The 15,376-nt window shown below is 40.0% G+C and overlaps 2 protein-coding genes across 11 annotated transcripts; one reads left to right on the forward strand and one right to left on the reverse strand.

The window, feature by feature from the left end:
- Nucleotides 1-854: 854 nt before the first annotated feature.
- LOC133401259 (26S proteasome non-ATPase regulatory subunit 4-like) lies at nucleotides 855-8,849 on the reverse strand. Of its 3 annotated transcripts, none has more exons than XM_061673994.1 (10): nucleotides 8,797-8,849; nucleotides 6,784-6,924; nucleotides 6,592-6,706; nucleotides 4,644-4,730; nucleotides 3,599-3,667; nucleotides 3,307-3,522; nucleotides 3,022-3,127; nucleotides 1,865-2,002; nucleotides 1,357-1,412; nucleotides 855-1,271 (listed from the first exon to the last, which is right to left on the reverse strand). In XM_061673994.1, the coding sequence occupies exons 1-10, from the start codon at nucleotides 8,820-8,822 to the stop codon at nucleotides 1,101-1,103; spliced, it is 1,125 nt and encodes a 374-aa protein (XP_061529978.1). In that variant the 5' UTR covers nucleotides 8,823-8,849; the 3' UTR covers nucleotides 855-1,100. The 3 variants fall into 3 exon arrangements, with proteins under 3 accessions (XP_061529978.1, XP_061529979.1, XP_061529980.1); XM_061673995.1 differs by lacking the exon at nucleotides 8,797-8,849 and adding an exon at nucleotides 7,588-8,786; XM_061673996.1 differs by lacking the exon at nucleotides 8,797-8,849 and adding an exon at nucleotides 7,427-7,577.
- A 666-nt stretch (nucleotides 8,850-9,515) lies between these two features.
- LOC133402031 (serum amyloid P-component-like) lies at nucleotides 9,516-13,383 on the forward strand. 8 transcript variants are annotated; one of them, XM_061675593.1, is made up of 5 exons: nucleotides 9,516-9,700; nucleotides 10,389-10,426; nucleotides 11,209-11,266; nucleotides 12,499-12,601; nucleotides 12,696-13,383. In XM_061675593.1, exons 3-5 carry the CDS (start codon nucleotides 11,209-11,211, stop codon nucleotides 13,198-13,200), a joined length of 666 nt encoding a protein of 221 aa, XP_061531577.1. In that variant the 5' UTR covers nucleotides 9,516-9,700; nucleotides 10,389-10,426; the 3' UTR covers nucleotides 13,201-13,383. The 8 variants fall into 8 exon arrangements, with proteins under 8 accessions (XP_061531577.1, XP_061531578.1, XP_061531574.1 ...); XM_061675594.1 differs by having other exon boundaries at nucleotides 10,394-10,426; XM_061675590.1 differs by having other exon boundaries at nucleotides 9,517-9,700; nucleotides 10,389-10,447.
- The last annotated feature ends 1,993 nt before the right edge of the window (nucleotides 13,384-15,376 follow it).

Consider the following 15,376-nt stretch of genomic DNA (forward strand, 5'->3'; position numbering starts at 1 on the left):
TTTTTGCTTTATTTTGCATTTTTGTTTTGCCATTACCGGACTTGTCAGGTCTATGCATATCCTGTCAGAATCAAGAAGACCCCCTTCTTAGCACAAGCACTATGCAAATTAATATTTTTGTGCGGTTTTTTCTTATGCTGCGCCTCGTTATAAAAACGGGTAATGTACACAACTTCTGATAGGAAAAATAAATAAATAAAAATCATTCATGATTACTTCTGCACATTAAAGAAAGTTGAATGAGTACTTCTACTTTTACAAGTATCATCTTTTGCCTCCTCAGGGAAAAAAATACATGTACTCACCTCCAAGCTCCCTGGCTTGTGTTGTTACGTTCCACAAAAATATGACAATACACCATGACAAAATGTTTTTCCACATGGCAAAAGCTGAAACATGCAATGGAACCACTAGAAAGAAAAAGAAAAAAAACGTTTAACCAAGGCAGATCAATTGAGGAAACAGTGTAAATGGCTTGGATAGATTTTCTTCTTGCAGGTTTGTGCAGGAAGTATCAAATTCTCAAAGGGGATCTTCTCTGATTGACTTGCCACCTTCTCAATCACTGTGGTTTGAATGTTTGAATTGTCAGTCGAAAAGCTGACGATATGTGAGGTAACCCACTTGGGAGAATCAATTCCTGCCATAATTAACATTTCAACAAGTTGATTAAAAAATAGACCAGGTGGAAATGGCCAAATGCATTTAAATGTTATTGTTCATTCTTATTCCCATGAGATCTGGCTTTGAGTGTAAAACAGTTGAGACATCTCCAAGCAGCAAATGAAAGGGGCATCTTCACCCCTTCCATATTCAATATTTTTACAAATCACAAAAAAACGCCGCAAATCATACAATGTGCCATTTAGGATTGTGTAAATTTAATCAGGACTGTAATCAAGTAGATATATTCTCAAAATATTCAAATGTAAACAAACTTTTGGCATTGAGAAAAAAAGAGGGAAAGATTAATGAACATTAAGGTGAGAAGTAGAGACAGCGGCATAAAAAAGATCAAACAAAAGCCCAACATGATCAGGGTGTTATTGTTAATTGACTCCATCCTAAACTCCTCCCTTTGATCTACAGCTAAGAGTTGATCATTTCTTTTTCTCCTCGTCCTTCTTGGAGTCCGGTTTAGGGCCACTCTGTGATGCAAGGGAGCCCATTGCGTTCCGAATGGCCTCGTTGTTGGGGTCGACGCCGGGAAGGTTCTCAAGGACGCTCTGAAGGAACTCTGGATCCTGCATCACGTCATAGTCTTCTTCATCCTGAACGCACATCACATAGAAGACACACGTTCAAACAAAATGCAGGCCAATATTGTTTGAAAAAACAGAAAATGTCAATGTTTACCTTGGTCTCACCAGAGTCCATGTCAGCACCGGTGTCCATGTCTTCAGCACCAAACTCTACAGCGGAAGAGAAATGTTGTGTTTCTCTAATGTAATAATAATCATAATTATAATAAAAACTTAAAAAGAGTCTTTCAAGAGACCTAAGGACACTTAATGTTTGGCGAGTATAAAGAGACGAACGTGAGAAAATCTACTAAAATAGGTGACTCTGCTTGCCTGGAATTTTTTTTCCAAAACTCCTCAAGACAGAATCGCCAGAGGACATATACAGACTCCTGGGAGGATTCAAACCTCTCAACTGTGAGCTAGATTTGGTAACCATGACACCACCGTGCTGACTGCGGAATAATTTATTTCAATTATAATTGACCTCAATGGGAATTTTTGTTATATCTCAACAAATGCAAGGTTGACCAGTGTTACAAACTTTGGAGGTTCCAATGTATGTGATGAGTTTGTGACACTCAAGCGAAAATTTTCTCTAATGAAGATGTGAAAGTGTTCACCTGCTCCTGATCCTTGCATGGACATCTGCAGAGCATAGGCGATTTGTTCATCTTCTGTCATCCGGCTGAAATCTGGTAACGCGGGCGTGGCCGAGTCTGTACTTGGAACAGACATCTTCAACAGGGCATCATCGGACTCTAGAACAAAAAGAAAAAAAAGAAAAGAAAAATAATCAGTTTGTCACAGCTGACATTAGGGGTGAAGCGGATTGCCTCCCTTGCTCGCCATTGTCAACATTCATTTAAGCGCACAAAACAATGTTTACCAAAGCTTTAGAGCATGATTCGACAGAACGCTGGCATGTTTTCGTACAAACGAGAACTAGCTAGCTACATAACGTTATGTTGCCTGCTTGCGAGCGGTATTAAAAGTATGTGAACCTAGGCCTAGCCAGTCTCCAGATCTCAACCCTATGGAAAATCTTTGGAAGAAGTTGAAAGTCTGTGTTGCCCAGCGACAGCCCCGAAGCATCACTGCTCGAGAGGAGCTGTGCATGGAGGAATGGGCCAAAATACCAGGAGTGTGTGAAAACCTTGTGAACACTTATAGAAACGGTTTGACCTCTGCCATTGCCAAAAAAGGGGTCCATAACAAATTATTGAGAGGAACTTTTGTTATTGACCAAATACTTATTTTCCACCATAATTTGCTAATAAATTCTTTAAAAACCAGACTGTGATTTTCTGGATTTTTTTCCCCCTCATTTTGTCTCTCTCAGGTGAGATATACCTATGACGAAAATTACTGGCCTCTCTCATTTTTTTTAAGAGAGAGAACTTGCACAATTGGTGGCTGACTAAATACTTTTTTGCCCCACTGTACATCCGGTAGGGGTGACACGTTTTCCGGTCCCACCTCCCCCAACAGTGCCAATCTTTTTTCTCCCAATTTGAATCAAAAACATAATTCTTGAATCAAACGTAATCATCTTTGGAACTCCCTGCTGATGTCCTCTCGACTACAAAAAACTATTTTTTCCCCAAAAAATAAACAAATGGCACACTAAACAGGCAAAACTAGTTAAGATTGAGTATCACGAATACCAGGTCAAGTCGAGACTTTCATAAGTTTTAGCCAAGCAAGTCCTAAAATTCGTGACTTAAGTCTGACTCGAGTCCTCCTCCCAACCCATTTATTTTTTGGTTTTGTATTTTACCGTCAACGGGGGAGGGAATGCCAGCTTCAGCAGCGGACGCAACAGCTGCTCTGCGGGCTTCATCCTCTTGTCGCTGTCTTTGCTCCTCCATCGAAACCCTCAGAGCCTAGCGAGACCACAATGATGGAGGAAAATAATTCAAATCAAGTCAATGGGACCTCTCAAATTGTCATACTTTACATTAAAGTAAAATATCTTAAAATCGATTCAAAGATATAAAATCTCCCCACAAGTCATATAAAAGTCCAAGTGAAATACTGTGGACCCTTTCTGCTTCTCTCTTACCAGTGCCAGCTCTGGGTCTGCACTGGGATCCACTCCAAACTCAAAGTCACTGGCACCCAGACCCAACACGGCACCTCCTTCTCCGGCGAGGATGGGCGAGGAGAGCAGAGCGTCAGCCAGACTGGGGCCGGGAGGCACTGTGACCAGATGGGAGCCGCTGCCCTCTTTCCCGTTCAATGTGTTGATGAAGGCCGTCAGCTTCTCTGTGTTCATCTCCTGTGAGACAGAATTATAGTGAGAGTGTGGGGCACAATACACAGTTGTGTGTGCGTGTCAAAGTGATTGTAAATACCTCTTCTCCAAAGTTGATGATATCCACATTAACTTTTTCTTTCTTCAGACGTTTTGCCATTTTGACCAGCTAGGAGACAAAAATAATAATAATAAAAAAAGAAATCCACTACAATAGTTACTTGGACATTATGGAAAACGGAACATGATCAGGTCGGGATTGCTGTATTTCTTTACATAGAGTAGTGGAGGAGGGCATTCCTCTACAACAAGAAAGTACCTGGCCTTTATTTGAGATAAGGTGTTTATTTAAGAGGAGGACTTTAATTGTACCTACTGTAATTTCTCATGTATAATGCACATTTTCCCCCCCAAAAAAATATCAAACGTTGATAGAGCACGTTAAACTTTGGTATAAGGAAAATTCTTTAACATTGTATAAACATATACCGGTACCTAGACAGGGTTTCCCACATAGATTTATTTGAAGCGGGACACCACAAATACATTTTGGCTGCCGCAAATATGTAATTTTGGCTTTTGCTGTGTGGAAATTGTGCCGCAATGTGCTCCTCTTGTGTGTCTGCCAATGTGCCATACCACCAATTTCCTTTCTGATAATATACTAAAAATACAGTCCCTCAAATGACTGACGTAGCAAAAGTATCGACATTTAATTTTGAGACTCAATCTTCTGGTATGAGCATCGTCGACATTCCACACAGGGTCGATCCTTCCCCACATCTGTGATGCTGCTCCGGCCAGCGTAATGGCATTTCGTCACAGCCTCCTCGGTGCTGTTTTAGTTTGTATTTGTGTGTATATTTGCTCGGAAGCGCCACTCAATTTTGGGAAAAGCCTACGTACAGTCATCAGCACCTTTTGACTTTAGGATTATGCCGTGAAAAGACTATAACAGGAGGGAAGCGAACTAAAACTGCAGTGCCGAGCACGGCGAGAATTCTCATTTCGGTGCGTCACTAACCAAAACCCACCCATCATGCTGTTAATTTGTGTTGCACAATATAAGCTGCTCAGTATAACTCCTTAACATGTTTGTTTGTGGAGTCAGTGAAGAAAAGAAAATGCAGAAGAAGACAGCTCACCTCTTTCTCGTTGTCCTCCACTGGGCTACCAACGAATGCAATGATACGCATCTTGTGGTTTTTGCCCTGTCTGTGCTTCAATGCCAACTGCAAACACGAGAATTAAATACACATTAAGACCACAAACAAGTGGGGGGGACCATCAACTGACCATTTCAATGTTTGCGTCACGCATGATATGACAGGAACAGCACTAACATTAAGGACACATGGGCCACAGATTAAAAAAATACAATAAAAAATACATACACATATATACAAACACATATACATACAGACATCAGACATGCAAACACCAAAGGCATGAAAAAGGTGACAAGAAAAAAACAACACTGTAGGAGGGGGGGGGGGTCTGGGGGGATCCCCCGGGCTCCGGCAGAGAATGTTTTTGATTTGAACATAAATTAAGCAATCTGGAAGACTCAATAGTACAATAAGGCAAAATAAAGCACATTTTCTTCACGCGGAAAACCCTTGATTTACACCGCTCAAGTACATGTTGATGTACAAATTTAGGATTAAAATTGAATTTGTCTCATTTCTTTGCTTTTTTGTTTTGGCCTCCAATTTGAGCCAGGCCCATCTCTACCTGCCCCTGATGCCTGCTTCAAGCTGTGCCACATGAATGGCATCCTCCTCTTTAAGCACTCTCATTCTGTAAAAGAATTGACTACAATCATTGTGTTTCACTTCATTTTTCACTATTAGCAACTTCAAAGGCTAATCCCAAATGCATCCTCCAGGATAATAAAGGTCAGGTAACAAAGATGTTATGAGGTCAGTTAAAATTCATATTTGCATATGTTAAGTAATACATGCACGTAACTTCCAGAAAGTTTTCAACCATAGTTTAGCTAAAAATGAGGTTTTTACGGCGCATATTGAGCCCTCCCTGAACATACCCGAAGTTCAAGACACCGCGGTGTGGTTACTCTATCCACTGCAAGGGCTACCAGAAGTGACATTGGAATAGACAAACAGCGCGCTACACTCTATACGCAGTGGCGAGCGACATGTTGGAATATGAGGAGGAGGATTTTGACGTACAGGAGCACCCAACTGAACTTGGCATCGTCAAACCGTACACGTTTGAGCCGGTCAGGAGGCCGGAACAGTGACGATGACGAGCAGCCAAGTAGCAGCTGTACAACAGAACGAGAGTGCCCACAGGCTTGATGTGACGGTATGTCAAAAGCATGTCTTTTTATACAGTCATGGCTTGAAATAATGGCACCCCAGGGGTGCCAATATTTTTTAGCACGACTATACATATTATATATTCATATATGCTTCAGTGACACGGAACAAACTTTTACATACTACATAGTATTCCTATATATTGTGTGCCCCTCGGTCGAGTAGCATTATAAGACGCCGCACATAAAGTCTTTTCCGTGTCTGTTGGCTTGTTATATAGGCAAAAGTACTGCGTGCGTCGGTGTGTCTTTTCCCCCCGACTCCCCAGTGCATAATAACCATAATAGAGTCGTAGGTATATACAAGGAAATCCTCACCGCTTGTCTGCGCCGCGGCACCTGCAAAATGTTGTTTTCTTGCTGGTTGGTTCAGGTCCCGATGACCGTAGGAAAAATAGTTGGCACCGCAGCTGGTTTCAGCCTCTACCTCTGTATCCAATGCTTTCTGCTAAGTCTTTCTCAAAACACGCCGGTTCGAAGTGATCAGCACAGAATTTGGAATGCTTGCTATGCACCCATAGCTGACCCTGTTTCTTCCCCTGTTGATTGACATTCCCCGTCCACGTATTCCTTTTTCACTTGGAAAGCCCCCCCAAAAAAACCTCTTGCCACTTCCTGAACGATTTGTACAACCAAATGCCACACAATAAACCATCGTGACTTCGTTAAATCATACGACAACAAATATACAAGGACGGGAACAACTGCATGGAACAATAACACACAACGCCGAATGAACAGGCTGTGCTCACATGCGCTACCCTGATGCCAGTACAGAAGCTGATGTTTCCACGAGGCTGCACAGCATGCAGCTTTGATAATATCCTCCCTGTGTCTGGAGTCAGTGTGGTCAGCACTTCACAGTTGCTGTGCAGGACACAAACAAACATTTGTCATCGTTTCTGGATACCAAGCAGACTAATTCCATGAGAAGTGCTGCTCACTTTGCCATGGTGATGAGGCCCACGTTGTTTTCGGGGTTGCTGCGAGTCTTGGAGTGACAAACGATATTAACTGCATCCTGCTGAGCCTGCAGCCTGGTGGGCAGAAAATCTCCATTGCGCATGTACTCACTGTTGTCCACACTGCAAGTGAACAAAAAAAGGGCCACTGAAATCAGGAAACATGCCAGCATTCACAATATTAGCCGATGTATTTCTTTTTTCATTGAATCACAGCTAAACAAAAACTATTTTGATTCATTTGTTTTATGTCACAGGCTATCTATCCTTCCATTTTCTATGTCCTGATTAGGGTCGAGGGTGAGCTGGAGCCTATCCCAGCTGACTTTGAGCGAGAGATGCAAGGACTGGTCACCAGCCAATCACAAAACAGAGTCCAAAAAAAAAACTATTCAAACTTACACCGCTGGACAATAGATAGTCTTCAATGATTCTAATATGCATGATTATGGAATGTAGGAGGAAGCCAAAGTAGCCAGAGAAAACCCATGCAAGCAAGCATGATACATGGTAACAGCTTCACAGGCTGAACTACCAAATTACAGCAAACCCCTAAGGATAGTGACTGAACCCTGCCACGGGTAGCAAAAAACATCCATCCATTTTCTGCACCACTTATCCTCACCAGGGTTGAGGGCGTGCTGGAGCTCATTCCAGCTATCTTCGGGCGAAGGGCGGGGTACACCCTGAACTGGTCGCCAGCCAATCGCAGGGCACATAGAAACAAACAACCATTCACACCAACATTCAGACCTACGGGCAATTTAGAGTCTTCAATCAACTTACCACACATGTTTTGGGGATGTGGGAGGAAACCGGAGTACCCGGAGAAAGCCCACACAGGCACGGGGAGAACATGCACACTCCACACAGGCGGGGCTGGGATTTGAACCCTGGTCCTCAGAACTGTGGGACAGATGCGCTAACCAGTCGTTCACCGTGCCGCCGCAAAAAACATCCCTCCCTAAAAAGGTTTAGAATTGACAATATTAATAGGAATGTAAAGTACAATACAAGAACATTTTAATAGCATGCAAAACTCATCTCACAACATTACCATTACAAATAAATGCCTTATTTGATTTTGAATTTTTTTTTACCAGAAGTACACATGAACATGCAACGAAGACCCTCCGTAATTACCACTTACCACCCGGGCTAAACTTAGCTCCATCCCAAACATCCAAATATGTTAGTTTCTTAGTTAAGCTGTAGCACGTCTTTGACATCAATTACTACTCCGCTATTAGCCAGGGCTTTGACGCCATCTCAGTGTTACAGAAGACTCACAAAAAACACAAATACGAGGTGATTTCTTTTTCAGCAAATAGTTGAAGATACGTTTCAAAGGGGGGGAAAAAAGGGGAATAGGTGAATATATTTATAGTCGGGGGTTGATGGTATTTTATTTATTTTTATTTTTTTTTATTTAGAATATTATAATTCCACCAGGGCTGAATTAAATATAATGTGATAGATACGTACCATACAATACTATTAAATTATATAATTTATATCTTGGCTGAGTATTAAAAAGGTGTTGTTTACAGTTAATAGAAAGAAGATTGATACGCAAAAAAATAAGCGGTTTTTACAATGACACTATCTTATCATAAACCCCATAGCTAATGCTAACATATTATTATAGCCATTTTTATCAATCGTGGGCCAACAAATAGCTCCGGAAAATGTTCCACGGTATCTTAAATAAATACGTTCATGTTTGTCAGTCGTGACTGTATAAAATGCAGTTAGTGACACACAACAAAAATAAAAACAAAAACAAAAAACGAAAAAAATCTTTGTTGCTTGCTATGCGCTCCGGTAGCGTCGGGAGTGACTCAGAAAAAGTCGAAAATACCGTATTTACCCAACGCAAACACATTTAGCATGTAAATGACAGCAAATTGAGTTTAACAAAATGTCCAAATGTTTTTCCCAGGTTGCATAAATTTGCATTGGACGTTAATTGTAAACGTGTTTTGCCATCCTTACCAGACCATAGTGCTTTCGAGCACCATCTTGAAGTCTCTTGTTTGCTACGTCATCATAGTGCATGATGGGTAGTGAAGTTTTTGAGGCAACCCTGCGTTTTCCTCCTTAAATCATGTTCCATTATACTAATATAGGATCACATTAGCGTACAATTTCAGTGAATTGGTCTTAAAGTTATTATTTACACGTCCAACTCCATGGGTGTAACACTCCTGACAACTATGACTACTGCTAATAATGACAATAAATTGGTTGTATATAGAGCTTTTTCTAGGCATGTAATGATGCTAAGAAAACTAAAACTAACTCAAACTAAAACAGGAACGAAAATTTCTCACCATAATGGTAAATAAAGATAATTGAGTTTCAGAACCAAAAATGGTTTGCTCCACTTTTTTTTTAACATATCGCATTAAGCCTCCTCAAGTAAACACTGCTTTAAAAATGGCCAGCTTTCCATACAGATTACTGTTATTTTGGTTCTGAATGTGGAGCTGTGATTCGGCTCCTGCTCAGTGCAGGGGCGGATCTATTTATCAGCGATAACAGAAAGCTGTGGTGTAGAAGTTATTGAAAATAAGTATAATATAAACTGTATACAAACCAAATATGAATGCTTGATGGATTGGTTTTAGAGTGTCTAATAAATTAAGATGTAAGAATGTCAAAGTGGGAGGTGCATCCCTCCATTTTTCTGGGTGTGGTCCTCGGGGGAACAAGTTTGGACACGACTGGTTCAACAGGTGGTCCAGACCATTTCAACATCCTACGTGTGACTTGTTTTTGGTTTGTTTCCTGTGACCTGGCCGTCTGCTCGTGTCTTTGTCTCCGCCTGTTCTCATTAGCCCAGCTCCCCTTGTGTCAGCCAATCAGCTCGCTCCAGGTGTGCCTCATTCTATCATCGGTCTGTATTTATTCCCCTATTTTTCACTCTACCACTCTAACTGTTGTTAAATGTTCATTTTTGTCTATCCCGGTGAGTTGCCACTTGTGTTTATCTTCACTTTGTTTACTGGTTTATTATGGGCAGTATTATTTATAGTTGTTTTTTTTTTTTGTAATCTACACCAGTAATTTTTACTTTTACATTTTTCCCCCCTCAATGCTCAGCCCTTGTTAGATTTTACTACCCTTTCAACTTCTTTGTGGACATTTTTGTTCACATAGTCTGTAATTTTTACTATTTTTGTTTTGTTTGTATAAATTTACTGCATAGTGTTTAACTGACATCAGTTCTTGTCGTTAGTATAAAATATCCATTTTTATTTTTTAACACCTTCAAATGCCAGCGTTCTTAGCACAATGCACCATTTTCTTATGTATTCTCTCTGAGATGGTACTGAAAATTTCTCAGTACCTGTACCACTTATTTTTAAGTGGGTAGGACTCTATCCACTAAATCAAAATTGCATAATTGTGGGAGGTGTATCCCTCCATTTTTCTGGGTGTGGTCCTCGGGGGAACAAGTTTGGACACGACTGGTTCAACAGGTGGTCCAGACCATTTCAACATCCTACGTGTGACTTGTTTTTGGTTTGTTTCCTGTGACCTGGCCGTCTGCTCGTGTCTTTGTCTCCGCCTGTTCTCATTAGCCCAGCTCCCCTTGTGTCAGCCAATCAGCTCGCTCCAGGTGTGCCTCATTCTATCATCGGTCTGTATTTATTCCCCTATTTTTCACTCTACCACTCTAACTGTTGTTAAATGTTCATTTTTGTCTATCCCGGTGAGTTGCCACTTGTGTTTATCTTCACTTTGTTTACTGGTTTATTATGGGCAGTATTATTTATAGTTTTTTTTTTTTGTAATCTACACCAGTAATTTTTACTTTTACATTTTTTCCCCCCTCAATGCTCAGCCCTTGTTAGATTTTACTACCCTTTCAACTTCTTTGTGAACATTTTTGTTCACATAGTCTGTAATTTTTACTATTTTTGTTTTGTTTGTATAAATTTACTGCATAGTGTTTAACTGACATCAGTTCTTGTCGTTAGTATAAAATATCCATTTTTATTTTTTAACACCTTCAAATGCCAGCGTTCTTGGCACAATGCACCATTTTCTTATGTATTCTCGCTGAGATGGTACTGAAAATTTCTCAGTACCTGTACCACTTATTTTTAAAGTGGGTAGGACTCTATCCACTAAATCAAAATTGCATAATTATTTGTTCCATTTGAGTGCAACAGCCACAATTTCAGGAATTTACAAATATTCCAAAAAATTGCTACCTTGTCCAAAAATTTATAGTGTAATTCGGCAGAAGACCCGAAACTAAAATGTTCATCTGCATTTTTAGAATGAAACTCATTTTACTCAAATTGTAAGATTCAATCCAGTAAATATGACGTTGAAAACATTTCCTGTATTTTAATTGAGTGGCTCAGTGATGCAATGCATACATTTCTATTTCAGATGGAGAAACTCTTGGTTTTCATGGTGATGCTTTCATCATGTTGCGCGCATACCAGAGGTAGGAACCTGTGTTTTTTTTTTTTTTTTTTTTTTTTTTTTTTTTTTTTTTTTTGGGGGGGGGGGGGATTTTTAACATTCAATTTTAAATCAGATGTGATGACCAAATAAAAGTATAATGCTTTTAATTTAATGCAGTTGGTCTCAAACTATTTCCATCAAGTACCATGTCGAAAATACTTCGCTCTCAAAGTACCACCAATGATCAACATTAACATTGTTGTTGAGAAGACCCAAGTTTTCAAGAAAGAAGCAGTGGTTTTAGTCCTAAAAAGTATATTTAACACTGGGATCAGTAAAGTTGTCTGAATCTGTAACATTATGCACAGTTCAGTTTGAACATCAATACTGTGCTTAAATATAGGAAAATAAAAATGTATTAAATTTAAATGTAGTAATGTTTGGAAAAAATGCAAAACGTTTATGCCAGTGTAAAATTGTGCACAGTTTGAACATTTTAATTTGGTGATTCTTTTGGGTACCAATGCAGGGATCCTGCGTACCACTAGATGTACTCGTACTACACTTTGGGAACTACTGATTTTTAGGAATTTGGTACGATGTTCTGCCAGACAGAAAATAACAAATCTTTTTGGCAAGCTACATGAAGTAGACTCTTTATATGGGCCACACAAAAAAATGGTGGTTACCTGCATCTAGTACCTGGGCCTGTTTTGGACCATGCTTTCTTTTCATTAGAGGATAACTTAGAATTGTATTAACATGGTTTTGGGAAACCTGACTTTTGATGCAAGAAAAGGCTGGTGCTGAAAATAACACTGCCTGTCACCAGAACACCACCATAGCCACAGTGACGAATGACTTGGGCAGCCTTTCGGATTTGTGAAAATGGAGGGACCTATGAACGGTTCCAAATATTCCAGAAACACCTTTTTATAGATGCCTGTTTCAGTGTGACTATCAGAACAAAATACAATAAATGGATACTTCATCTTGCTCATGGGTAGAAGCAAAATCATGCATTGGAAAAATATAGAAGGGTTTTCCAGATTTTTGGGGTTGCGTGTTTTTCACAAGAAATTACGGTAGTTGGGTTAGCATGTTTTTGTGCGCCACAATCCTCATGCACTTTTTGAAATGAGGCATTTTGTGTGGACCTGTGCTAGTCTGTGATCTCAGAGTACCTCGGCTATTCACACTTGGAACGATGTTGGCTTTCTAACTCTACTGTAATGAAGTCTTGTTTGAGTCCTCCTTGATGTGTGTGTGCAGATCTTTCTGGCAAAATATTTGTCTTCCCGAGAGAGACTTCCAAAGATCATGTGAAATTGATGACACCCAAATCATCGTTCAGTGCAGTGACTGTCTGTCTCAGGTAACCAGGGTATCACCAGTGGCGCTTGGCTTGCTTTCATTCTGATACCTGGGGGGAGATGGTATTTGTGCTCACCTCTGGCATGTCTGATCAGATTCCTCACAGATCTCACCAGGAACTATGGCCTCTTCTCTCTGGCCACACCAGCGTTCAAAAATGACTTTGTCATCTTCAAGGTAAAGGCGGACGTCATGAGGGTTCACGTGCGGAACGGCGCCACAGACTTCCTGTCTCTGTCTTTTCCTTCTAACTCCTGGCACACCTTGTGCTCCACTTGGGACTCTGTAAACGGCATCGCCCAGCTGTGGGTGGACGGCAAACCCACCATCAAGAGATTTATCCACTCAGGACAGCCAATTAGTGGCAATCCCATCGCTATCCTGGGCCAAGAGCAGGACACTTACGGGGGAGGCTTTGACGCCGCTCAGTCCTTCATCGGCATGATCTCTCGACTTCACATGTGGGACTACGTCCTCTCACGTAATGAGATCCAACGCTATGAGGAGGACTCAAACTTCACCCCTGGAAACGTATTCAACTGGAGAGCCCTCGACTTTGAAATCACTGGCAACATTTTGGTGGAAGATGAGGTCAAGTAGAAGCAGGCAATAATTGTCTTCCTGCCACATATCCTCTAAAGCGGTTTGTGTCCAAAGACCTCCTCATAATCCTGACACCAATTAAGCATAACACTAAATGCTACTGGATTTAGTTGCCTGTTTTTGACAACTAAAATGTTGTGATTGTGGGGGGGGAATTGCATTACTATTAAAATGGTCACAAGAATGAAAATGTATTGTTGTGAGGTTTTTGAAAATACAAAATTTCCTTGCTCATTCAACTTGGACTTTAAGGTCCCGTCTTTAACTTTCAACTTCATTTGTCCCTGGAGGGTAATTGGTTCTGCAGCCTGTTTGAATACCTGAACTTTATTTTGGGTTATTCAGATGCACTTTAAATGGTGGCAGTAGTGCACAGACTCCCATTTAACATGCGTTTGAATGTGAATGCTTAATTCTGAACACTTATTCAGTAAGAGGGTGTGCACACTTGTAAAACTACCTTATCAGTTTATTATTAAAGTTAACGCTGATGTAAAGCTTAAAACAACATACTTTAGGCAATTTGAACTGAAAGATATGGTGGCCTGGAAGTGCAAAACAACAAATTGGGAAACACATTTCAGAAAACTAAAAGCCAAAGCATGTCATAAAACTCAACAAAAGATTAAACAAATTTACAATTGAGAACCTCCAACATTAGGAATCCAGTGCATTTTCCATATGTGGTAAAAAGAAAAGCATTTTTAATTGACTATTAAAAGCAGGAAAAATGTTAGCGTGGCAGATGTAAATACAACAAAAGCGGGATTATGCAAATTTAAACGATTGCGTATGTGTATAGCCTCGACAAATGATCTATAACAGTTGAGACCCCTTCATGCTGTGAACTCCTGAAGCTATAGAGGTACAACTGGTTATATACTGATTAGCATGAACGTTGAGGCTATTTGCTCGGAAGTTCTCAACGTAACGGTACACTGAGCTAAATGACAAGTTTTGGGCTGTGCAAGTCGTAAGGACAGCAAGTCTCCTCAAATTTCAAGCAAGTCTCGAGTTACTGTGGCCAAAGTCAAGTCAGTAAGTCATAAAATCTTGCTTAGTCACAACAGTTTTTTCACTGATCATATATAAAAAAAAAAAACGCTTTAACACCTTTTAAAGGTTAAAGAACTTGGAGTATAAAATATATATATATACCTAGAATACTTTTTGTTTTTGTTTGCATGAGTTTACAGCTACCAATGTACAGTATGCAACTTATATTTTCATGACATCTGTTTCTCTGAGTGCACGTGTGTGAATGAGACGTTAACTTAGACTTTTTAGGTTTTCACTTTATAAAATTTAGTCCATTTAGTTTGCAGGCAGAACTTCCACATCAAATATGGCTGATGCAGCCTCTCAAGTTAGCTTATAGTTGCTAGTTTCAAGCCTCCAGTGTCCTCAGTCGATCTCTGTATTGTCTTCTCAATTAAGTGACTGACACATGACAATATTTGATCAGTTAAACTGTGAAGCTAACTGCTTACCTGTCTTTGTAGGTTTTATAGAGACCGATGAAACTAGATGGAGTTGGTATATTATTTGAATTTGTCTCTCTGAGTTTGTCTTTTTTTCTGATTTTATCAAAATCATCCTCCTCAAATCTAAAAATGTAAGTGGAGTTCCCTCCGTGATACTGCTTAATTAAGTGACCTCAGCATTCTGCAATATTTTTTTTTTTTTTACATTCAGGCCTCGTTTGATTTCACCAATCATTTTGTTCAAATACAGTCCAAATGTTTTTTGGGGGGTTTGTTTTTTGCTGCTTTTACTGCAGTGTTTAACTGACACAAGTTCTTGACATTATGAAAAATCTATTTTTATTCCATCCATTTTCCTTCCCGCTAGTCATTCTACAGTCATCATAAATTAAAATGTCATTCTTCATGGTCAGCAGAGGATATCTCCAGTTAAAATAAAATTAAAGCAATTAGCTTCATTGGAGTGCAGTAAGCCACTGAATGACTCTTCAGAAACTAAGAATATGACATGAGGCTCAGGAACATTTTCTGACATGTTCCTGAGCCCACGTGGTGATATCCTTTACACATTGATGTCGGTTTTTGATGCCTGAGGGATCGAAGGTCACGGGCATTCAATGTTGGTTTTGGGCCTTGCTGCTTACATGCAGTGATTTCTCCAGATTCTCTGAACCTTTTGATGATATGGA

The sequence above is a fragment of the Phycodurus eques genome, chromosome 4 (assembly GCF_024500275.1).
Source record: "Phycodurus eques isolate BA_2022a chromosome 4, UOR_Pequ_1.1, whole genome shotgun sequence".
NCBI classification, from domain to species: Eukaryota; Metazoa; Chordata; class Actinopteri; order Syngnathiformes; family Syngnathidae; genus Phycodurus; species Phycodurus eques.